Source organism: Bos grunniens, chromosome 24, assembly GCF_055505025.1.
Source record: "Bos grunniens cultivar Pamir isolate PY7600 chromosome 24, Bosgru_T2T1.0, whole genome shotgun sequence".
Taxonomy (NCBI): Eukaryota; Metazoa; Chordata; class Mammalia; order Artiodactyla; family Bovidae; genus Bos; species Bos grunniens.
In genome coordinates, this window is record NC_141188.1 from 42,737,921 (window position 1) to 42,762,013 (window position 24,093).

General features: G+C 49.8%; 1 protein-coding gene and 1 long non-coding RNA gene across 7 annotated transcripts in view; one reads left to right on the plus strand and one right to left on the minus strand.

Annotated features, from left to right (window-relative positions):
• Nucleotides 1-647: 647 nt before the first annotated feature.
• Nucleotides 648-6,473, minus strand: LOC147346131 (uncharacterized). Its single transcript, XR_015153949.1, has 3 exons — nucleotides 6,001-6,473; nucleotides 3,749-3,906; nucleotides 648-2,129 (listed from the first exon to the last, which is right to left on the minus strand). It is a non-coding gene; the product is annotated as an uncharacterized LOC147346131 (long non-coding RNA).
• The window catches only part of MTCL1 (microtubule crosslinking factor 1), a 114,329-nt gene continuing 95,985 nt past the window's right edge, over nucleotides 5,750-24,093 (plus strand). For 3 of the 6 annotated variants that reach the window (XM_086373144.1, XM_086373145.1, XM_086373143.1), the window contains exons 1-3: nucleotides 6,774-7,975; nucleotides 18,140-18,364; nucleotides 20,420-20,578. In XM_086373144.1, coding sequence (XP_086229270.1) covers nucleotides 6,923-7,975; nucleotides 18,140-18,364; nucleotides 20,420-20,578 — 1,437 coding nt within the window. In that variant the 5' untranslated portion in view covers nucleotides 6,774-6,922. Of the gene's footprint in view, nucleotides 5,983-6,723; nucleotides 7,976-17,819; nucleotides 18,037-18,139; nucleotides 18,365-20,419; nucleotides 20,579-24,093 lie in introns of those variants that run through there. The other 3 variants (XM_086373148.1, XM_086373146.1, XM_086373147.1) reach the window with 3 other exon arrangements.

Here is a 24,093-nt window from a genome sequence, read left to right on the forward strand (position 1 = left end):
GCTTGACGGTAATTTTATATAGAATTAATCATTAACATGTATTTTGGGGACTTCCCTGGTGGTCCAGTGGTTAAAACTCCACAGTTTCAATGCAGGGATCCCTGGTTGGGGAAATAAGATCCCACAGGCTGTGTAGCGTGGCCAAAAAATAAAAAATATACCTTGTGTGTGAATTTTTTTCCATGTGGGCTGTTAGTTCTACAACCAGGGGCTGAACCTGGGCCATAGGCAGTGAAAACTCAGAGTCCTGGCCATGGACAGCCAGGGAAGTCCCTTGCACGTGTGATCTCACACATTGTTCTGTCTCCTGAATTAATCAGGAAATTTATCCCATAAGTACTCTCTGCTATGAAACCTACAAATGCCTGTTCCATTTCTGCTTTCCATGTGAAACTACTCTTATTTCGTATGAAACGATGAGCATTGAAGTTGGGCTGAAATGCCCGAGTCAGCAAGAGGAAAGTCGTTATTGACATCATATCTCCATTTCTGTTCTGAAAGGTTGTAACTAAGTAGGTAAATAAACAATGGTTAATTACAATAAAACAAGATATGCCTTACATTTCAAAATCTGCATGAGGAAATGAGCGACATTCTAAACTAAAGGGTTGACAATGTAAGTCATTAATTTCCCCAATCAGGAAAGATACTTTGATCAGTTTTCATTTACTTATTCATTATTATTATTATTTTGGTGGCACCAGGTGGCATGCAGGAACTTAGTTCCCTGGCCAAGGATTGAACCCATGTCCCTATATTGGAAGTGCAGAGTCTTACCCACTGGGTTGTCAGGGAAGTTCTGAGCTTTCCTTTTTTTCAGCAATATATTTTCAATGTACATCAAGCTGAGAATCTCACAATCATTAAAAAAAATAATTTTACAAATTTTAGCAGTTATGTTCTAAGAGGAAAGGAGTCAGAATTTTTTTTTTCAAGTTTAGCAAGCATGCATAAGGGAACACTGCTTCCTTTATTTAAAGGACGTATCTTAGAATCACCAACCTCCTCTTCCTCTCTGCTTGGAGGGGACACCTAGATTGTGCAATTTTGTTCCTGCGGGGAAAAGGTGCCATCCCAGAACTCACCACGAGGGGGCACCCTCCACAATAGCTCAGCTCTTTCTCTTCAGAAGTCTCAGCACGTTGCCTAGCTTGCTCTTACAAATGCCCTTTACTTTTGTCAAAGAATCAGTGTGGAATCTCTTCCCGAAACATGTATGATTTTAAAAATCAATACAATTCACTATAGTAATATAAAAGATAAATAAGAAGAAAGTCATCTAAATCATGTATTTCAACATAGTTGTTGTTCAGTTGTGAAGTCGTTTCCAATTCTTTGCGACCCCATGGATTATAGCTCACCAGGCTCCTCTGTCCATGGGATTCTCCAGGGCAGAATACTGGAGTGGGTAGCCTTTCCTTCTCCCAGGGATCTTCCCAACCCAGGGATCGAACCCAGGTCTCCCACATTGCAGGCAGATTCTTTACCAGCTGAGCCACAAGGGAAGCTCAAGAATACTGGAGTGGGTAACATCCTTTCTCCAGAGGATCTTCCCAACCCAGGGATTGAACCGGGGTCTCCTGCATTGCAGGCAGATTCTTTACCAACTGAGCTATCGGGGAAGCCCTGCTGCTGCTAAGTTGCTTCAGTCGTGTCCAACTCTGTGCGACCCCATAGACAGCAGCCCACCAGGCTCCCCCGTCCCTGGGATTCTCCAGGCAAGAACACTGGAGTGGGTTACCATTTCCTTCTCCAATGTATGAACGTGAAAAGTGAAAGTGAAGTCGCTCAGTCGTGTCTGACTCTTAGCGACCCCATGGACTGCAGCCCACCAGGCTCCTCCATCCATGGGATTTTCCAGGCAAGAGTACTGGAGTGGGGTGCCATTGAAGCCCAGGTCCCACTAAACCTCATGTCAAATTCTAGTGCCCAAGGTGGATGGTGTTAGGAGGTGGGGCCTTTAGGAGGTGATTAGCTCAAGATGGTGGAGGCTGCAGGGTTGGGATTAGGGTCCTTATATACGAGGCCCCAGAGAGATCCCTTGCCCGTTCTCCAGGTGAGGACTCGAAAAGATGATGGGCTCTCCCCAGAACTTGACTTTGCTGGCATCTTGAGCTCAGACTTGCAACCTGCAAAAGGTGAGAAGTAAATGTCTGTTACTTACAAGCCCCTAGTCTGTGAAATTCTGTCACAGCAGCCCATCTGGACTAAGACAAGTAGTTAGGCCCTAGGCTCAGATGATGGTAGCAGATTTTTTTTAACCTTTGTGAATGTTTCAGGAGGACTTTGGGAAGTTGTGCAGTGATGGTTGAGGGAGGGGGGCAGTTCTCTGAGAATATTGCAAAACATACAGCATCCTGACTCCCCTCAGAAATTCAACTTGTGCTCCTGATCCAATTTTTGCAACAACAAAAAATACCACAAAACTTCCCAGATACTCCACCAGGGAACTCCCTCCTCATGAAGAACCACTGCTCAGGAGCAAAGAGCCTCCTTCCCCCTGCATGTAGCTCCTCGTTCTGGATTCTCAGATCAGAGGGATGCCTACCACCTCAAGACTGGGTCTAGGACAGGCCTGGACACTGCACATTGTCTACAGTTGGGGCTTAAGTGGCTAAGCCTTCATCATGGTCTTTGCATCTCTTATCAGCCAGAATCTCCCACCAGCTTCAGAAGGACTTTCACCTGGAACCAGGAGGAAGTGCAATTGACTAGCGTGTGACGCTTGGAGCTGTGTTAGAAACTAACTCGGGGCTTCTCAGGTGTGGTCAGAGGGTCATCTGCATCAAAGGAATTTGTTAAAAGTTTGGATCCCAGGCTCCATGCCACACCTTCCCAATCAGAGCTCCAGGGCCTGTGGCCACAGAGCCTACATTTATAACACACTCCCCAGGAGACTCTGATGTCCTCAGGGTTTATGAGCCTCGGAAGTCATCAGGAGCTACCACGCCACACACAGGGGCCAGTCTGGTCATGTGAAGGCGTCTGGGGGCCCCTGTAGGGCTGGCCCACATCAAGCCCCATGTGGCATTTGGCCGTAACCCTGCAGAGGCAGCTGGGGCGCACTGGGACCCCCACGTGGGCCCCTGACTTCCCATTGTCCCTTTTCAACCTCACCATTCCTGAAACGCCAAAAAAACAGCCCCCTCTGTTAAGTCTCTTCTTTTCACTCTTTTTAAAGAGGCGACTTCTGACTAGATCAGACGAATTCATATTCTGAATGTGCTTTTGTATTAAAATAAGAGGGAAAAACTGGAAAAGAGGTAAGTGCTGTGGTCAAGGTTTTGAGGCTACAGATGTTCTTCAGGTGACTGTTGGCTACATATGTTTTCCCCTCTATGAGTCAAAAAAAAATTATTCCACTTTATATAACTCCGCAAACAGACTAGAATTCTCTCACTCCAAATTTGCTTTGCTTGCATTTTAAGGTATTGGAGATTATTCCACTGGTATTGGTGGCTCAGATGGTAAATCTCCCAGCCAATGCAGGAGATGCAGGTTCCTTCCCTGGGTCAGAAAGAGCCTCTGGAGGAGGAAATGGCACCCCACTCCAGTGTTCTTGCCTGGAGAATTCCAGAGGCAGAGGAGTCTGGCGGGCTACAGTCTGTGAGGTCTCAGAGTCGGACACGACTGAGTGACTGAGCATTCATTCCAGAACAAAGTGCTTTAAAGGCTCCTTTAAATAGCAAACCCCTAATGCCTTTAGACTAACTTGATTATCAAGAAGAAAACATTATTTCAAAATCACCTGTGACTTTAAAACTATTCATGATGCAAGCAGGTGTCCATGTGCACCTGTAACGCACTGCCTGCTGGGAACAGAGACAGCGTTCCTCCTCACCAGTGTCCAGCGGAAACAGTCGCCAGGCTCATCGTTCAGAGGACGAAGTTTGTTTGACTTATTACCTGAGGGAAAGGAAGCAGGCGACAAAGCTGGCTGATATTTTTAGAAAACTAGCAACATTTTGAGCTGGCCCTTAGCAAGATTAGATGTGGTGTGAGGAGCTGAGTCCTGGATATAATTCTCGAGAAAAAGGAGGGTGCTGGAGACGTCTGGGTGTTTGCAGGAAGGTAGAGGAGAAGGTCCCGGAGTTCAAGGCGGCTGAGCTCCAGGAGGACTGACAGCGGCCACTTTGTGATGATCAAACCACCTGCAGCCGGGAGCGTTAGAGCGCCCTCTGGGGACCGCTGGCGGGACCGGCGTGGGGGCAGGGCGCCGTCAGCCTTTCTCAGTGTTGTTCACCGCCTGTGTCCTTTTTCTACAAATACCCCATGGTAGATGAGTGTGGTCTTCATAGCTATTGCATCAATGATGACTTTATCCTGCATTTTTTGAAGGAGGTGACTAAGTAAGGTGATTTAAGGTTAAGATCACAGACTTTGGAGCCTAGTTTTCTTTTTTTTTTTTTTTTGCATTTTGTTTTTAATATTATTGGAGTATAGTTGATTTACAGTGTCATGTTAGTTTCAGGTGTACATCACGGAGATTCAGTTATACAGATAGATTCTTTTTCAGATTCTTTTCCCTTACAGGTTGTTTTTCCTTTTTCTTCACAGGTCTGTCCCCTTTTCCTCTATTCCTACTACCACTTGCCCTCACTGTACTTTGGGCCCCAGCCACTAACTACTCCCTGTCACCTGCCTCCCTCTCCTGGCTGCTGGGATCCTTCTAAGCAGAGATTCCCCCAGTGGCTCAGATGGTAAAGAAGCTGCCTACAATGCAGGAGACCTAGGTTTGGTCCTTGGGTTAGGAAGATCCCCTGGAGAAGGGAATGGCTGCCCACTCCAGTATTCTTGCCTGGAGAATTCCATGGACAGGGGAGCCTGGAAGGCTAGGTCCATGGGGTCACAAAGAGTCAGACACGACTGAGCGATCAACACTTTCACTTTCTTTCACTTTCAGCATCTTCCAGCAGCTCCCTGCCTTGAGAATAAGGTCCAAATTCCCCTTGGGACAGTTGGTCCCATCCACCCTAAGGGTCGTCTTACCTACAACCACTGCCCTGCACACGTCCTGGGCACTCACTTACACATCCTGGGCACTCACCCAGACTCAGGGTCCCTGCCCACCCCAGCAACTTGTAAGCACTGCCTGCCTTTGCCTCCAGCTAGACTGGCAGACTGACCCTTATTCCCTGGATATTTACCCATCATCCTGTTACTGAGTCCCAACTCTCTCCACTCACTGCCTAATAGGCCAGTAAGTCCAGAGATGAGCTGTTGGCACAAGGAATAGTGAAAAGCTAGCAGCCCCAGAAGTCAATGGCCTACTGTCCCAAAGAGCCATCTACCCCAAGTTAGGATTCAGACTTCTTTTATACTAAAAAGGGGAGGGAATAGAGATGAGTTTCTGGCCCAGCTCTGGAGGAGGCGGGGTGTTATTTCTTCCTTCCAGCAGCCACTCACAGGTGGGGCCTGGCCAGGGAATCTTCTGAGAGCTTAACAAAGGTGTTGGAGCCTGAAGCTCATTCCCTGGCAGGTAGGGCTCCCAGAGATGGGCAAGCCATTATAACTTAAGTTCATAGCAACATGCCTTTAGTGATTAACTTGTAACAGAACAGGAAGGTTTTTCTCTACAATCCAACGCCTGGAACAAAACCTGCACTCACTGGTATTGAAAAGCACTTTACAGTTGACACAGTGCTTTCTCATCCTCGATCAGACCCCACATTCAGGTGGAGGTACTTTCTAATTGGACAGGGGCGGGAACAGAGGTTTGAAAAGGTCAGTGGCCCACGTTAAGACTCTCCAGTGGTCTACCGGCCTCATTCTCCGGGGGGTGGGCGTGTGGGACTGAGGATTGCACAAGCCCGGGTGTGAGTCCGGGCCAGCATGCACGGGCCACTGCACTGACTTCACCTCCCGCGCCCACGCCTTGTCCTTCAAGAAGACAGGAGTTCAGAGTCAGGCTTGTTCCGAGGGTGAAATGAAACAATGCCTGTGGGGTGTCTACTAGGGCCTGGCTCGCAGCCGACACTACATGTGAGTTCCCTTACTGACGTCGGCGAGCTGCGTCGGACAGCGGCTCTTCCCTGGGGCTCCAGAGGCCACTGGGTGCCAACTGTGGAGCCCCGTGCGCCTTCGGACGCGACAGGGCGGTGCGGGACTGGGGGGGCGGTGGTCACACCAGTCCTCAAAGTAGTGTGGACCCCGGCCCAGCTGGAAAGTGGACTTCGGCCCAGCTCCGGCGGGGCGTAACTCGGAGGCCCTGGGAGGCCGGGCTGGATGCGGGGGCCTGTGGAGGGGGCATTGTTCCACGCCGGCACCCCGAGGCGCACTCCTCAGAGGGCACACCGGCTGCCTCCCCCGCCTCCAGCCTCCTCCCACCACCACCTCGCCTCTGCGCCTGCCCTCTTCCTCCCTCCGCCAGCTCCCGCACTGTCCCCTGAGCCCCCACAAGCAAGAGGGTCCCAGGCGGAGAGGGTTGGGGGCCCGTAGATCGTGCGCCGCCAGGGAGCGCAACCCCGCCCCCACCGCCGCGCCGGCTGGCAGGAGGCGGGACATGCGCACCGGGCGGCGGAGGGCGGGGGGGCGCAGGCCGGGCGGGCGCGGAGCAGGGCGGGCCGTGGGCGGGGAGCAGGGGCTGGAGCGGGGAGCTCGCAGCCAGCGCCGCCGCCGGACTCGGGCGGGTGTGCGAGCCTGGCGCGTAGCTTGCCGGGGATGCGAGAGGCTGGGAGCCGCCGCGCCGGGAGAACGCGTGCACTGGTGACCTCGGCCCGGGGAGAGCCGGGGACGGCGGCGAACCCCGCAGGGATCCTCGGGGCCGGGGTGCGGGGCCGGCGGCGGCGCGGGAGCGCGGGGCGCAGACCGGGCGGGGCTAGCGGACAGTGATGAGCGGGCACGCGGGGAGGCTGCACGCCGCCGCCGCCGCCGCCCGGAGCATCCGCCGCCCGAGCTGCTGCTCGCGGCCCGGGCCCCGGCCATGGAGACGCTGAACGGCCCCGCGGGCGGCGGCGCCCAGGACCCGAAGCCGCAGCCGCCCGGCCAGCACCACCGCCAGCACCACCACCTCCACCCGCTGGCGGAACGGAGACGGCTGCACCGCGCACCCTCGCCAGCCAGACCGTTTCTCAAGGACCTGCACGGCCGGCCTGCGGCCCCCGGCCAGGCCGCCCCCTCCTCGGGCCGAGCCCCGGCGCCCGCCGCCCCGCGCTCTCCCAGCCTCGCGGGCAAGGCGCCGCCCTCGCCGGGGCCCCCGGCCGCGCCCGGCCGCCTCTCCCGGCGGAGCGGTGGCGCTCCCGGCGCGAAGGACAAGCCGCCGCCGGGCGCCGGGGCCAGGGCAGCGGGCGGCGCTAAGGCCGCTCCGGGCCCCAGGAGGGTGGCACGCGCGGCGCCCGCCGAGCCGCTGCCCCGGGTAGGGAAGCCACCGCCCGGGGCCGAGCCGCCGCCCGCCGCTGCCAAGGGCCGCAGAGCCAAACGCGCCTCCGGAGCTGTCCCCGCCCGCGCCGCCGGGCCCCGGGTCCCCGCCGTCGCGGTCCCGGCCGTGATCCTCGCCGTGACTTCCGCGGCCGGCTCCCCGGCCCCCGGCTCGCGCATCAGCCACACAGACAGCAGCTCCGATCTCTCCGACTGCCCCTCCGACCCTCTTTCCGACGAGCAGCGCCTGCTCCCCGCCGCCAGTAGTGACGCCGAGTCCGGCACGGGCTCCAGCGACCGGGAACCTCTGCGAGGAGCCCCCACGACCAGCCCCCCAGCTCGGGGGCCGCCGCCAGACAGCCCCGAGCCCCCGGGACTCCTCGCCGCGACCCCCGCCGCCTGCCTTGGGGGTCGGAACAGCCCCAGTGGGGTCCCCTCGGCGTCCCCGGGGCCGGGCGTGGTGGAGGATGTCGCGGGGCGCGCACCGCCGGAGCGAACGGGTCCCGCGACCCCCAGGGAGCACGGGCTGGGCGAGCAGCACCGGTTGGTCCCGGCGGCGGAGGAGGAGGAGCTGCTGCGGGAGATGGAGGAGCTGCGCTCGGAGAACGACTATCTCAAGGTGCGCAGCCTGCCCCGCCGCAGGTGTCCCGGCGGCAGCCCCAGGTCTGGGTGCGGGCTGGGACCTGCGAGCCCCGGCGTCCCGGCCCCGAAAGCGCTTCCTCCAAGTGCCAGTCACTTTCCTGCGCCCGACACGCCGGGCGCTGGGAACTTGAGCCAAAGTTGTGGAAGGAGCAGCGAGACCTGTGGGTCCAGCCGCTTCTCCACCCACTTAGCTTGTTTCTAGAAAGTCTCGCGTCTTCCCTCGGATGCCTCTGCCCCAGTTGACGCTGCGTTAACTAGAGAGGCGGCTGTGACCGCCTTTTGGAGACGCAGTCGACCCCCTGCCCCCTCACCTGTGGGCGCGGCTTGTCCCCAGCCGAGAATCTCTGAGCGGGACCCCGTGCGCCGAGTGCGGGTCTCGGAGGGTGCAGACTCGCCTTCCCCTTTTCCCGCAGTTAAGAAGGCCGGGTGCTCTCCGAGTCTCCCCCGGGCGCAGACAGCCGGGTCACACCGCTTTCAGTGATAAACCTACAGCTCAGGAGTCCCTTGAGCGCGGCCTGGGCGGAGACGCCACGCAGTCTTGCTGGCCGGTCCTTTGTACGTGTCCACCAGCCGGTTTTTCCGTGTCAGGAGAGGCCACTCGCGCCCGCTCTTTCGAGGGACTCACAGCCTGTGCGTCCATTGAGCGCTTTGCGGCGTGCTCTGAGTGGCTTCTGGGTCTTGGTAGCTTTGGGGCACAAGTCTGACTCCATGTTTTCCAGGAGGAGGAGGAGAAGAGCAGGCGCTGCAGAAAAGAGGATTTAGACCGTATGGGGTGGGGAGGTCAGGGCACGCCGGGTGACTCCAAAACAAGGAGGGTGGTACTGAATGCATCTGTCTTAATTTATTGTGATGCTCAGGTTAGTCAACAGCTCCACCGTGTAAATCTCCTCCTTCTGTTAAGATGGTTAAATATATATCTCCTCCCAAATGCAGCGGCCCTCCTCATCAGTACGTTTTGTGATTCTCCCCATTTTCTCAGCAAAGGCTGACTCTCCCTGATGGAGGTCCCCGGGTGGCTGGTGGGACACGGATGTGGGCTTTTAAGGTGCGTGGAGGTGATCTGTGTAGTTAAGCTGGGGTCAGAGCAGTGGACTGAGGAGTGTTCCTATACCCAAGCTGCAGAGGCTGCTCTAACCCACTGAGCCCCCATGGTGGTTTTTATCCTGTTCAAAGAGGCAGAGGAGGATCGCGGTGGGAAAAGAGAGCAGATGGGGACTCCGAATAAAATGTTGCCAGTAGTACATTTGCTCTGGTCACCGACTCTTATGTAATAGACAGCAGAGTGAAATGTGAGAGTATGGAAGAGAAAGGGCCACGGTATTAGCATTACTCTGATGTGAAACCAGGGCTTTTGTAAATCTGCCCTGGAGGTAAGCTCCCTGAGGGTGAGAAAGACCATCTTTGAATTTTGTAGCCTCAGAGCAAATAGATGTTTCTCATGACATCTGATCTCAAGGCAGGCAGTTCAGCATCATTTCAGGGCTCACTCAGGCCGCTGGTTATTTGCTTTATTATTATTTTTTTCACATCATTGGATTCTCAGTGAAGGAAGTAGGTGTCTGACCCTGGAGTCTGCTCTGGTGTGTTTGATATTTCAGCGAATCTCGAAACACAGGGTATCTTTGTTGTGTTTATCACAACCCTAATTTCACTGACAAGGTCGCTGAGATCCGAGAAGATGTACCTACGTGTCCAAGGTCACCCAGCTAGTAAGTGATGCAGCTGGTATTTCCCCGGCCTCCAGACCTCTGTTCTCTCCCGGCTCCAGGCTGCATCCTTGTTTCCATCAAGGCTGAGAAGAGCCACGCCTGCCTTAGAGTTGTCTTATTAGCTTGGGCCATACCCAGCATTTAGCTTTTTTGAGGAACCTCTCTTTTTAGGCCAAAGGGCCACAGTGAGCACTTCTCTACCGGACTGTTTGGGGTCCCATAGACCCCCCCCCCCCCGGCAGTGTTTAATCTGTGGGAAATGTCAGTTGCCATTTCCTGTGGTGGTCATGGCCGAACGTTTCTGACCCGAGTCCATCTCCCAGCGGTTCCTCTGACAGCAGGAGAGAAGAGGCAGAGACAGTCTGGGGAGGCTGGGACATCAGGCTGATCACAAACACATGCGTGAGTTACATGGTTGGCTCTTCAGTAGCTTAAGTGACAGCCATTCAATTTGGGGATGAAAGACAACAGTCCTGCTAGACTTTTCTTAAGGTCAGTGAGCCTGCCCACATGTGTGGGATCGGGCTGGGAGCATCCCTGACCTCACAAAGCAATGACCTTTGCTGTAAGCCTGCTTTTGCACATGGATTTTAGAGCCTGCACCAGTGGTGGTGGTTTTTTTTTTTTAGATGGCCGATAAATTAGTCCCTGACCTACTCCTTCCTTAGGAAATGTTGCATAGGACTCTGGAGATTAGGAGACTCCACCCAGAAATTTTACTTTGATATATTCTGGAGGATGGTGACCACAGTATTACAGGCTTTCCTGAGTCAGTTCTGTCACCACTGTTGTATGAAACTCAAGTGAGAAGAATGAACCGAGAGTAATCAAGCAGAAGACTAAGGATGATGTGTTATTGATTGGGAAATTCGAGTGGAATTTTGTTTTTTAGCCAGACTGCTGTGTTTTTCCAGAAATCAGCTGTCAACAGAGAAGCGCCCGCCTCTGTAGTGTGGCGCTGAATGGGGCCATCCTCGAGTCATTCTGCCATCACCAGGCACCACGGTGACTATATGATGTTGTTTAGTCGCTAAGTCGTCTCTGACTCTTGCAACCCCATGGACTATAGCCCGCCAGGCTCCTCTGTCCATGGAGTTTTCCAGGCAAGAATACTGGAGTGGGTTGCCATTTCCTTCTCCAAGGTATCTTCCCAACCCAGGGATCGAACCATCATCTCCTGCATTGGCAGGCAGATTTTTTACCACTGAGGCACCAGGGAAGCAGGGTAACTAGATGATGAGTAAGTACTCAGTCCGGGTAGTTGGCTTTTTGCATGAAAGCAGTCAGAAAAGCCCTGTTGGCCCTTGACTGCAGATGAACTTGTATGTAATTTGGAAGGCTTCAGGAGTGAAGATAGGAGATTGAAGTCAGTTGTCCAAAGGGCTTTGCTTCTTTCTCAGACCAGACTCAGGTCCATCTTAGTGACCAGGGTGTCTGAGAAACGCTGGCCATCGTGATCTCTGCCTGCCCACCATCACTGTGTTTTGCTCCAGCGCTCAATCAGACAAGCCCTGGAGCTCATTGTGAACATATTAATTATGTTCTGTTTCCACAGGCTTTTCAGGAGGGTTTAATTGCTTTGCATTTATTGGCCTATTTTGGAAATGCTTCTCACATTGGTGGGGGATGCTAGCAGGACACCCTTCCCCCCACCCCCAAGTAGTGTACTTCCAAAGGGCCCCAGTCCTGGGGGCTCCAAGGTCGGCCTGGGGAGGGCTGCTGAATTTGCTCTGCCCTTTCGGTTACCTCCTAAGAATTATTTTTGGTGAAAACAAGCAAAGTGCCTGCTAGCTCAAAGCAGACACCATGGGAATGTGGAAGAGCAGTGAGTTCTCAAGGGGGCTGCTGGGGAGGCCATTCGGGTGGAGCAGTTTCACTGCCTCAGCACTGGCCCAGCCTTGGCCTCGGCATCCTGCTTCTCTCTTGGGGTCTTGGGAGTTTCAGGATCTGCAATGATTTGGTTAAATCCAGCCGTGAAGATTCCAGGCACTCTGAATGGCCAGGAAGGGGTGGGGGTGGGGTGGACACTGAGGCAAGAATAAACAGTTCTGAGCATAAAGTGCTTCAGCTCCTCCCTGCCTACCCCCCTCCCTCCTGGAAGGTTGAAGCAGACAGTGTCCCTATTCTTTCCTGACCTTCTGCTTTCCACACCCATTCTTTATTCAGCCTGCAAACAAGCGGCTGTAATCATCTTAGGTGGCGAGATAATGTGGACCAGGGCACAGGGGGGCCGTGGCTGCTGGATGAACTGGCACTTGTAAACAATGGCTGAGCCCCCCTGTGTCTTCTGAGCCTCAGCTGGGACTCTGCAGAGCACATTTCCATTGATGGGAGGGAAAGGAGGTGGATTATTTGTATATTACAGTAGACAATAGTTAAGGGTCTGCAACTCCCAGAGGAGGGAATTATTGCAACAGTAGCCAGCTGACTGCTCACTGTCTAAATTGAGTGTGTTTAAAGAGGGAGTGATTAAAGTAGGACTAGTTATTGATTTTAAGTTGTTTAAAGGGAAGCATTGGAGGAGGAAATGGCAACCCACTCCAGTGTTCTTGCCTGGAGAATCCCATGGACAGAGGAGCCTGGTGGGCTGCCGTCTGTGGGGTCGCACAGAGTTGGACACGACTGAAGCAACTTAGCAGCAGCAGCAGCACCAAGATCATCAGTATGATCAAGGGTTTTCATCACTTTTACTATGAAACCAAGGATTTGGTTTTTATATTTGTGGATAAACTATCCTCAAAGAGATTTTCTTTGACATTTTAATCTTGGTTTATTCTAGTGCACACATGGTACCTCATTTTTTCTTAAATCTGGTGTATGTATATGTGTGTGTGTGTGTATACACACACACACACACACACACACACACACACACACACACACACACGGGGCTTCCCAGACGGCACTAGTAGTAAAAGAATCTGCCTGCCAGTGCAGGGAGATACAAGAGACGGGTTTAATCCCTGGGTCGGGAAACTCCCCTGGAGAAGGAAATGGTACCCAGTATTTTTGCCTGGAAAATTCCACGGATAGAGGGGCCTGGGGGGCTCCAGTCCATGGGGCTACAGAGAGTTGGATACTCCTGAGCACACATATACACACTCACGAGTATAAAATAAAGCTTGATTTGTTATCTGCAGGTGAAGGGGAATAGTTGGGGAGCTCTCTAGTACTTCAAGGTTTCATGCTATACAAAATTCGAAAAGTATATTTAGTTAAAGCTAAATTAGCTTTTTAATGAGATAATGATCTAACATTTGAGTATCTGACAGACCTGTTGTTAATTCAATATAAAACTTGATTAAGGGAAATTTTCTCATTATCTGTATTAAAAACCAACAGTTTTCTGCTCTTACTGTGTGTAAATTTAGTCTAGCAGAAACATTATATGTTCTGCTTGATTGGGTTTGTTAAGCATTTAAATGGCAGACATCTTTAAGGTTCTTTGATACAATGTTTTCTACATTAGAGCATGCTGTCAGAAAATTAATGTAATGTTCGTTTGAAAAATCACTCTCCCATCATGACCCTAATCTGAATAATCACAGTTTTTGCTTTTCAAATGTCTGCTTCCTGCCTACATGGTTTGTAATTTGCTTTTCTTATAACTTCTTTTCACTGAACCTGAAAATTGTTTTTTTCAAGGCTTTTTGAAAAGAGTTGAAACCCTGGCCTCATCCTGTCTCTGCAACAGACAAGTGTTTGGAAGCCATTTAAACGTTTAGGGTTTCAGTATGCTCATTTTAAAAATGGAGGGTATTAATACCTTTTATGCACATTGCGGTGCTTTGGTGAGGACCAGTTGTGAAAACGAATATACCCACACATTGACAATGTCAAGTTCTAAACGTCAGCTTGCTGTTATTTTGCGCCGACAGGCTTTTTGCAAGTGTGATTTAAAGCTTCTTGTTTCACGTGTCCTGGTGGTTGCTGATAATTTCTCCCATTTACTGGAAAGAGTATGTGTGTGGAGCCAGAAAGCCTGGGTTTGTAGCTGGGCTTCCAGTTATCAGCCGAGAGGCTTTGGGTGTGTTCACCAGTGTGAGTTTGGCCTCTTTGTCCATCTTGTGGGGGCCGTGTGTCCCTGCAGGCTTATCGTAGGCTTAGTAACGAAGGCGAAATGCTAAAGAAAGGGTGTCTGCTGGTCCACAAATTTAGATAAAATATGAGTTATAAAAGCAGTGATTCAAATACATGCAATTACAATCTCTTCCTAATTTTCTTTTCAAAGCGACTAATGTTAGTGGTTATTTATGCCAAGAGCTATTAGCTGTTTACATCTGGCCTGCTGAGTGATCTGGAGGTGTGGGTACATCGAACCCTGGAACAGGCTTTTTCAGTCCATAGCACGGGTGCAGGCGTCTGTAGAGCATAACTAGCGTTTAATCGTAGGGTTGATGAGGGGCCCCCCCATTACAAAGTCTGAAAAACCAGAGAACATTTTTTTAAGTGGAAGTCCTACCATATGTTTTTTTATGACTACGTCACATTTTAAAATTCATGTTTGAGTAATAGGTAATTTTCAGCATTAATGACTTGACAAGCTTTCTAGAAAGGGCTGCCCTGGTGGCTCAAATGGTAAAGAATCTGCCTGTAATACAGGAGACCCAGGTTCGATCCTTGGGCTGGGAAGATCCCTTGGAGAAGGGAATGGCTACCCACTCCAGTATTCTTGCCAGAGAATACCATGGACAGAGAAACCTGGTGGGCCACCATCCATGGGGTCACACAGAGTCAGACACAACTAAGAGACTAACACTTTGAGTAGAAGGAAAAGCCTTCGCACACAGTGCCTTCATAAATGGAGTGCCAACGCCACTGGATATTTGTGGGTACCCCTGGATATATACAGTGATTACTGCTTATGTTGAAATATTTTTATTAGTTACCCAGTGTAATAATTAACTAACTGTATTCAGACACCTAGATTAAGCTTTTTCTCAAAGTCAAATCAGATTTGCAGAAGGGACCTGAGAAGCTTGACATTGATTTTGAAGATTCAGGACTAACTCTCTTTATGGGAGGATGGCATGCACAGGCCTGTTTGAAAGCTTGTAGGCTGTGGTGGCTGGTCTCCTCTGGCAGGGGTTGGGTCAAGGGCAAGGCTCTCATGGCTCAGTGCGGGGATTCGGCATCAGAAACAGTCTCTCTGCTGCAGGTTGAAAGGCCCTTCCAGAAGTCAGTGTGTTCTCTAGGCCCTTGAAGAGCCCAGCCTGTCCATTCTGTCCACTGTCTGGCCTCTGTTCCACCCAGTAAACCCCAATTCCAGCAAACTTTCCTATTGGAACAAGATTTATAGGAAGGGTCCTCCATGAAGAAGAAGAAGAAAAAAGCCAATGAAACTTGCTTATATGTCATAACATTTTCAACATTAAGATTTACCTTTTTCTAAAAGATTTTTTAATGTGGATTATTTTAAAAGTCTCTATTGAATTTGTTATAATATTGCATCTACTTTACGTTTTGATTATTTGGCCTTGAAGCACATGGGATCTTAGCTTTCCCCAACCAGGGGTCAAACCCACACCACCTGCATTGGAAGGTAAAGTCTTAACTACTGGAGGCAATTCCCTAAGAGTTACCTTTCTTAAGACACATGCTGCTAAGTCACTTCAGTCGTGTCCAGCTCTGTGCAACCCCATAGACAGCAGCCCACCAGGCTCCCCCGTCCCTGGGATTCTCCAGGCAAGAATTTTGGAGTGGGTTGCCATTTCCTCCTCCAATGCATGAAAGTGAAAAGTGAAAGTGAAGTATCTCAGTTGTGTCCGACTCTTGGTGACCCCATGGACTGCAGCCCACCAGGCTCCTCCATCCATGGGACTTGCCAGGCAAGAGTACTAGAGTGGGGTGCCATTGCCTTCTCCGCTTAAGACACATAAGAACACCTTATTTTTTTTTATATATAATTTTTTTTTTGGCCCCACTACATGGCATGTGGGATCTTAGTTTTCTAACCAGGAATCGAACCCGTGCCCTCTGCATTTGGAAGCACAGAGTCTTAACCACTGGACCATCAGGGAATTTCCAGACATCTTTTATTTTTAATGAGATTATCGCCACTGGTACAGAAATTCTGTAAGAATCTTTAGCAGACAAAACATTTTATTCGTTTGGCTACTAGGAAGTTGTTAAAGCTTTCATTTTTAACATCCACTTCCCTTCGTGGGCCATTGAAATGGGCCCCACTTGGAGCCATGGTCAGCTGAGTGGGTCATGTCCTTGGTCAGGTGGTGTGGACAGAGTGGAAGAACCTGTAGGCGGCCTTTGGGAGAATCAGATGCTTCACATGTGCCCTTTCCCCTACAGGTGATGGCTGCACACAGGTAGGGTTGGCTGGACAGTGGTTTTCACGCTGTTCGTGCCAATTTGTTATTTTTCCACAAGGGTTCCCAGTTCGTTTGGTACACATCTCCTATGTGATCTTATCCAGGATAAAATAATCTGCAGGAGGTTTACTACTAGTCAATTTCTTGTCTGCCTGAGGCTCTGATGTTGGGAAACTCTTTTCTTTATTGTAAGTAAATCCCTGGTTTTTGAGAATAAATGCAGGATTAGCGAGGGTGGCCAGACTCCAGGAACAAACTGAAAAGAATGAGAGCTGATAAGTTAGGGTGTCCGTGTCTGGGAGCATTTTTTCCCTTTGAGCCTCAGTGTTAACTGAACAAAATAAATGAGAATGAGGACTTCCCTGGTGGTCCAGTGGTTTCACTGCTGAGGGCCTGGGTTCTATCCCTGGTTGGGGACTAAGATCAAACAAGCCACATGGCACAGCCAAAAAAAAAAAGATGACCAAGAGTATCCTAGTCTGGAGGCGTTTATGCCGTCAAATATGAAACTACTCAAGACAATTCCTAGAATGCTTTTCTTAATCTCCAACCTTCTAAGTTGCTCCTCGCTGAAGCGTTTATTATAGAAAATATACCCTGCATGCTAGTGCCTTTTCTGTGGCTTTTGGAAGAGTTGTCCATGATCAGGCTACAAGACTGGAACAAAACAATGTGAGGTGGTGTCCAGTCTGCACTGCGTTCAGGAGCTGGTCTTCCTGGGTGTTGACCGAGGTTCAAGTGTATTCATTCCACAAATATGTATTAAGGGCCTGCTGTGTGGCTCACGCTGCTCTGGACACTGGGAGACTCCAGGTGTCTGCTTTCCTGGTGCTTACCTTCCCGTGTGGGTGACAGATGAAGAGTAGGAAGAAACCGATAATATTTGATGGTGGTAGGAAGTCGGAGGGGCTTTAAAGTGGCGCTCGTGGTAAAGAACTTACCTGCCATGCACGAGATAGAGAGGCGGGTTCAATCCCTGGGTCGGGAAGATCCCCTGGAGAAGGAAAAGGGAACCCACCCCAGTATTCTTGCCTGGGAGAAATCCCATGGACAGAGGAGCCTGGCAGGCTACACTCCATAGGGTTGCAGAGTCGGACATGACTGAAGCGACTTAGCACTATGCAGATATGAGGGGCAGGGCCTGGGGCTAGAGACAGTGGCGGTAGGGGGCATTGTGTGCCTTCTGACTGATTTACCTACCATGAGCTTGGTCACGAGCTGGGGAGGAGCTTTTTAAGGAGAAACCATCACAGGTGATCTGCCCCCTGCACCTGGACCCTGAGAGAGGGCAGGCTGGCCCTGAGGGGAGGGGGCAGCTGTGGCTCCCTGGAGAGGAATGGAGGCGGAATGAGCATGGTGTATGGAGCCCTGGGGAGATAGCCCCGTAGGTTGGACGTTGAACTGACAGCACTGCATTGGCTGGGCTGGGAGGGATGGAGGGAGCCAGGAATAACTCCCGGGTTTCTTCTGTATCCCAGCATCTTCATGTCGATCCCAGAGTGGAGTGGAGATGGGAGATGAAGGGCAGGGGAATGGAAAAAACCAAACCGATGTGTATTTGAAATAGCGCACAGGTTTTATCTTTAGAATCATGAGTCACGTAGTTCCAAGATTGGTGTGGCGGGACAGCATTTTAAGGACATTTGCGGGTGTGTTATGATTCCCGGGCAATTCATAGGGATGAGCCCCCTGAAGTTTGTTCTTTGCAGGCAATGTCTGACTCATCTTACTGCCTAGCTTGTGTCTTAGGGACACAAGTTCAGGTCAGCGTTTGGTTTGTATCTAGGGTTTGATTACCTGCAGAGACGGCGTCATTTATGATGAGGATTCTGTAAGGAAAGATTGGGAGCGGGGTAAATGCTGAGAGGCTGCGATGACTAAGCCGTGCTCGTTTTTGGTTTCCGGATCCACGAGACCTGAACAGACATCTGGTGATGCTGTCTCGTGTGAGAATTTCCGGAGTCCCTGGGCTGTATTGCACACGTGTTTCCGGAAGTCTACAGGTGACTGCAGAAAGTTCACAGTACTGCAGGGCAGGAGTAGACGGGCGATTCCGCCCTGTCCCATAGACCTGGCTTCTCAGTGCCCTCTGTCTGGCTTGTGTAGGATGAGTTGGATGAACTCCGAGCGGAAATGGAAGAGATGAGAGACAGTTACTTGGAGGAGGAGGTTTACCAGCTGCAGGAGCTGCGGCGGGAGCTGGACCGCGCCAACAAGAACTGCCGAATCCTGCAGTACCGCCTCCGGAAGGCCGAGCAGAAGAGGCTGAAGGTGGCGGAGACCGGGCAGGTGGACGGGGAGCTTATCCGGAGTCTGGAGCAGGACCTGAAGGTGAGCACAAGGTGTACAGTGGGCGGGACTTGCCTTCCCCAGAGAAGCCGGGGGTAGTTTCCATACAATTTCACAAGTTTGCCTCGAAGGTGTCTTAGAGATCCAGTTTAGGGCAGCGTTTGGTTTGAATCTAAAGTTTGATTGCCTGCAGAGATGGCATCATTTATGATGATGATTCCGTAAGGAAAGATTGGGAGCGGGGTAAATACTGGGAAGGCTGTAAGACCTGAAGTGCAGCCCTCAGGATCCACTTACACGTGGTCTTTTTTTTTTTTTTTTTAATTAATTTATTTGGCTGTGATGAGCCTTAGTTGTGGCACATGAGATCTTCATACTCTCACATGAGATAATCTTCATAATCTCATGGGCTTCTCTCGTGGCTCAGCTGGTAAAGAATCCGCCTGCAGTGCAGGAGACCTGGGTTCGATCCCTGAGTGAGGAAGATCCCCGAGACAAGGGAAAGGCTACCCACTCCAGTATTCTGGCCTGGAGAATTCCACTGACTCTATAGTCCATGGGGTGGCAAAGAGTCAGACATGACTGAGTGACTTTCACTCATTCACTCACATGAAATTTTTAGTTACTGCCCCAGGGCATGTGGGATCTTAGTTTACAGACCAGGCACCCCTGCCAAAAGAATAAATAAATCATAGATCTTCAATTAAAAAAAAAGAATTAATACCTTCCCCCCCTGGTCTGATCATTCTTTAGAAATTGTGCAGAAACTCCTAAAGATCTGGAATGTTTTAAAAAATTGATTCATTATCAATTCAGTTTTAGTCAAAGATCACTTTTAAAAGTTGACCCCAGTCACTTAACATTTTTTGTTATTTCTAGGGTGCAAAAATGCTGAAATTACCGTAACCCAAGTAAGACTTGTAGTAGTGACTTAACTGAAAGAGAAATAGGGTCACATTTAATTGTTTAAAGTGTCTTTGAGAATCATCAGCAGAAGTGGGAATAAGGTGAAAATATCCCAGACTTTCTTCCATTTGTCCTTTCCACTGAGGCCTCTCTCCTGCCCCAGTTATCAAATCATTTATCTAGAGATGAATTATGTATAATGTCCTTCTTATTATCGGAGTCCCTATGAAATCTCATTTAGCCTTTCATTACAATAACAGAAAAAGAATCTTTGTAACTCAGATTTATAAACCAATAACAAGATGTCATTCAGTGTGATGTAAAGGTGATTTATATTTCTGTTACAAAATCTCCTTAGTTCCTTTTAGAAAGTGAAAATGTTGAACTGCCTTTATAGCATTTGAATGTTTTATTAGAGTAGGCAATTTAAAACCTGACTATATTAAGTATGTACTGAATACAGAATTATTTTTTTAAGCAAGTAGGGTTCTTTAAAAATTATTTTGAGAAACAGAAATGTTTATTTGATGATCTTTTACAAAATTATTTGTTATTCATTTTATTTATTTATTTTTGGCTGCGCTGGGACTTCTCTGCTGCACGTGGGTTTCTCTCATTGTGGAGAGCAGAGGCTACTCTTCGATCCAACATGCAGTGTGGCTTCTCTGGTTGCAGAGTACGTTTCTAGGTGCACAGGCTTCAGTAATTGTAGCACGTGGGCTTGGAAGTTGCAGCTCTAGAGCGCAGGCTCAGTAGTTGTGGTACATGGACTTAGTTGCCCCGAGGCATATGGAATCTTCCCGGACCAGGGATTGAACCTATGTCCCCTGCCTTGGCAGGCAAATTCTTAACCAGTGGACCACCAGGTAAGTCCAATGATCATTTTTAATTGATCATTTAAAGCATGTGCTCCTGGGAAGACTTGGCATTCTAAGCAATATTCCAGAAGGAACAGGGCTGTGGCAAAGTGGCCTTTTAATCCAGATGAAAGTCATACTTCCCCTTAATGTGGATTTCATGTTTTAAACTAATACCCCTTCCTTTAAATGTAGGCTTGTTAATATTGCCAGGATCTTTGCTCTTTGGTGTAACACAATATTCCTTAGTGATTCTGCCTCTGAAGTGGTTTGGAGGTGCCCTTAGCACACAGAAGCCTTCCCATCAGATGACTGTGTCTGTGGGTTGATGCAGGTGGCCAAAGATGTATCGGTCCGATTGCACCATGAACTTGAAACCGTGGAGGAAAAGAGAGCTAAAGCGGAAGACGAGAATGAAACTCTCCGACAGCAGATGATCGAAGTGGAGATATCAAAGCAGGCCCTGCAGAACGAGCTGGAGAGACTGAAGGAGGTGAGTCAGGTGGATGGGGGCTTGCCCCTTGCGAACATGGGACTCCCAAGTGTCCTTTTTTTTTTTTTTTAAATTAATGTATTTTTATTTTGGTTGCACTGGGTCTTCATTGCTGCGCGTGGGCTTTCTCTAGTTGTGGCGAGCAGGGACTCTTCTCTAGTTGAAGTACACGGGCTTGTCATTGCAGTGGCTTCTCTCGTTGCCAAGCACAGGCTCCAGGCCAGCGAATTTCAATAGTTTCAGCATGCAGGCTCAAGAGCTCCAGTTCAGTAGTTGTGGCACGTGAACTCAGTTGCTCTGTGGCTTCCAAGTGTCCTGGTCTTACTGTGGTTTAAGGCAGGGGATGGCCAGCTACTGTTTGTATGGCCTGGAAACTAAGAATGGTTTTTACATTTTTTATAGAGTTGGGAAAAAAGTATGAAACAAAGCTGAAAAAGCAATGACGATGTGACCGAGGCTGTGTTGCTTGTAAAGCCTGAAATATCTGCTCCCTGACCCTTTACGGAAAAGGCTTGTTGAACCCTGGTCTCAAGCTATTTTTTATAATTTCCATTCCAATGAGCTGGCTGTTAGTTCCCTTTATGGGTCCATGTGGGGTGTATTATTACTAGAATACAAAATTAGGCAGTCTCTTTTTTCTCGAGAGCCTTCTCTTCCAATGAGCTGGAAAATATGTTATGCTTGTCCATTATCTATGTCAACAGATGTGGGTGTGTGCTGCCTGTGTCTGTTATGCAGCCAATATGATTTAAATATAGATTTCTTTTACATTTCAGAGAGTGACTGTGTTCTAGCAAAGCGGTCTAGACAATGCATATGTATTTTTTTCATTTGCAACGGTAATGCAAATCCCGTTTTGTTGTTGACATCCAGTATAAGATTAAAGCTGAATGTCCTCTTGGAAAATATCCTGCATATTGATGAAGGTACAAATTGTGGTGAGGGTTTGAGATAATGGCTAAAAAGCCAGCATGTTATGTGCCAACACTTAGCACTTCATGGTTCCTTTGGATTCACTTCATGATTCAGCTGCTAATCCATCTACTGCTCCACCCACACTTCACTCAGACCCTCGACTGGGCCCTGGGGAGGCAGATGCCCTGCCTTCAAGGTGTTTACTGAGCCAACATGTTATGGATTTGTGTAAATTCTGTGTATGTTGCCACTTCCATGAAAACACTGCATGTTCTATTTATTTGTCTTGTCACTGTCCCCCTTTGCGAATGGCCCCGTGGGACTTGGGCTCTATGGACCAGATTCTGTCTGTCTGGGTCACTGTGGGGGGTTCCCACAAGGGCCTGAATCCCAAGGGTTGTCGGGGACTTTCCGGGTGAGTGGGGGATGCAAGTGAGAGCTTCACAGAGGAGGAGATGGGGAGCCTGGAAGGTTCTGTCCTGCTTAATGACCCTCCTCTGGCTGTGACCACTCGCCTCTACACTTACGCATCCTAATAACTTTTCTTCCCTCTTTTCCTTTTGGTCTGAATTTGCTAGGAGAAATCATTGTAATGATTTCTTTTCCCGAGATTTCCAGTTTGAGCCTGACCTTGAGGGTACAAAAGACAACTTTGAAGTATATTTTTAAGTTTTATACACGTGTATGTTTTATGTATGGACTTCCCTAGTAGCTCAGTGATAAAGAATCTGCCTGCCAATATAGGAGATGCAGGTTCAACCCCTGGGTCGGGAAAATCCGCTGGAGGAAGAAATGGCAACCCACTCCAGTATTCTTGCCTGGAGAATCCCGTGGACAGAGGAGCCTGATGGGCTACAGTCCAGGGGTTGCAAAAGAATCGGACATGACTTAGTGACTAAACAACAACAACGTTTGTGTATAAATATATAAATTATATATATAAGTAAATATGTGTATTTAAAGCAGGCAGGGATTCTTTTTCCCCAGCTGAAATGGATTTGTGAAGGACCTGACATCAAGTCACAAATAGCTCTCTGGGGAGAGAAATGACCACTGATGGTGGAGGCTCAGGCTGGTCTGAGGAGGGAGTGGGGGGTCAGCCCCTCCCTTTCTTTACGGCTTAAAATTACTCAGAGGGGTCGCTCATCTGGAACACAATCACTGTGCTCTTACCTCCAGAGTGGCAGTCAGACTGGTGGGGCCGCGTTCTGACACCAAAATGCTCAAGGAGTCCCAAGACTGAGAGTCTGAGGAGGGTCGGGGGCTGGTGGGCCGTTCTGGGTGCAGCAGGGTGCACCAGTTCAGAGTTCGCGAAGACAATGTTCATCGGAACATTCGAGCCGGGGTCTCCGTGAATGGCTGCTTTGTACCAAAGCCACCATAGACTTAGCCGTAGGTTTTGCTCTAGAGAGAGATAGTGTTTTCTCCGTCTTGAGCCGTGCTGGTGATCGTTCACCCCTGAGGGCTGGTAAATGGATGATGAGCCACATTCTGAGACGGTCCAGGGCGGTTTGTGCATCTCCACCACAGACCTGGGTGTGGATGTGTCTGCACCCCAGCCTCGGAGGACGGTGAGACGGTGGATCTCGGCGGTTGCAGCTTCTCTCTGCAGACCGTGCTTTCAGCGCCTGGGGGACTCCTCCAGGGTGTGTGTCTCCTCGCTCTGCAAACTCACTCTGTGCAGGAACAGACTTGTCCCCTTTGCCCCCTCCTGTACCACACTCTTGTCTTTCCAGCTGTGTTAACGGTGCCACTGTCCTTTAAGTCACCCAGGCTTAATGGCTGGCAATTATCCTTACCCTTCCTGCTCCCCCTGCTGCTCTGAGTTCACGGTCTTAGAAATTCTTTTTCATTGGTATGTGCTACAGGGTTGAACCTTAAAATTATACCAAGTGAAAGAAGCCAGGTGTTGTACGAATACATTTATCAGAAATGTTCAGATAGGTAAATCCATAGATAGCAGATTAGGGGCTGGGGAGGAGGGAGACTGACTGGGGTTTCCTCTTGGGTGATGACAGTGTTTTGGAACTGGGTGGAGGTGGTTTGCACAACATTGTGAGTGTGCCAAAGGCCACTGGACTGTACACTTTAAGACAGTTCATTTTAACCTCATTTAAACTTTGTGACTTTCTTCTATCCGTCCTTTCACGCATCTCTCCGGTGAATATTTTGAGGGCTGACACTCCAGTCACCACATTCAGGGATGCAGCACTTCTAACTGCCCCTTCTGTTTTACCTTCTGTATCCCCCTAATCCGACAGTTTGCACAGGACTTAAACAGACAAACTTGCCTTGGCACGTTGTCTAGCCCTTTAGCATGACACAGGTCCTTTCCTGCCTGGTCCATCTCGGTTTCCCATCCCAAGGCACTAACCTCTGCAATGAACTGAAAGGCAGTTGAGAAGGATGAGAAGAGACATGCCCTCTGGGCCTCGAACTCCTAGAGGTGTGTCACTTTCTCCATGGATAGAAGAGATGCTTAAAGAGGCCTGGCAGGATTAACCCTCTGGAATTGTCCCTTCTGGTCAGCCAGCTCACTGACTTCCTGTGTTGTTCACATCCTGTCCATGCACCCAGATTCCCATATACCCCTTCACTTG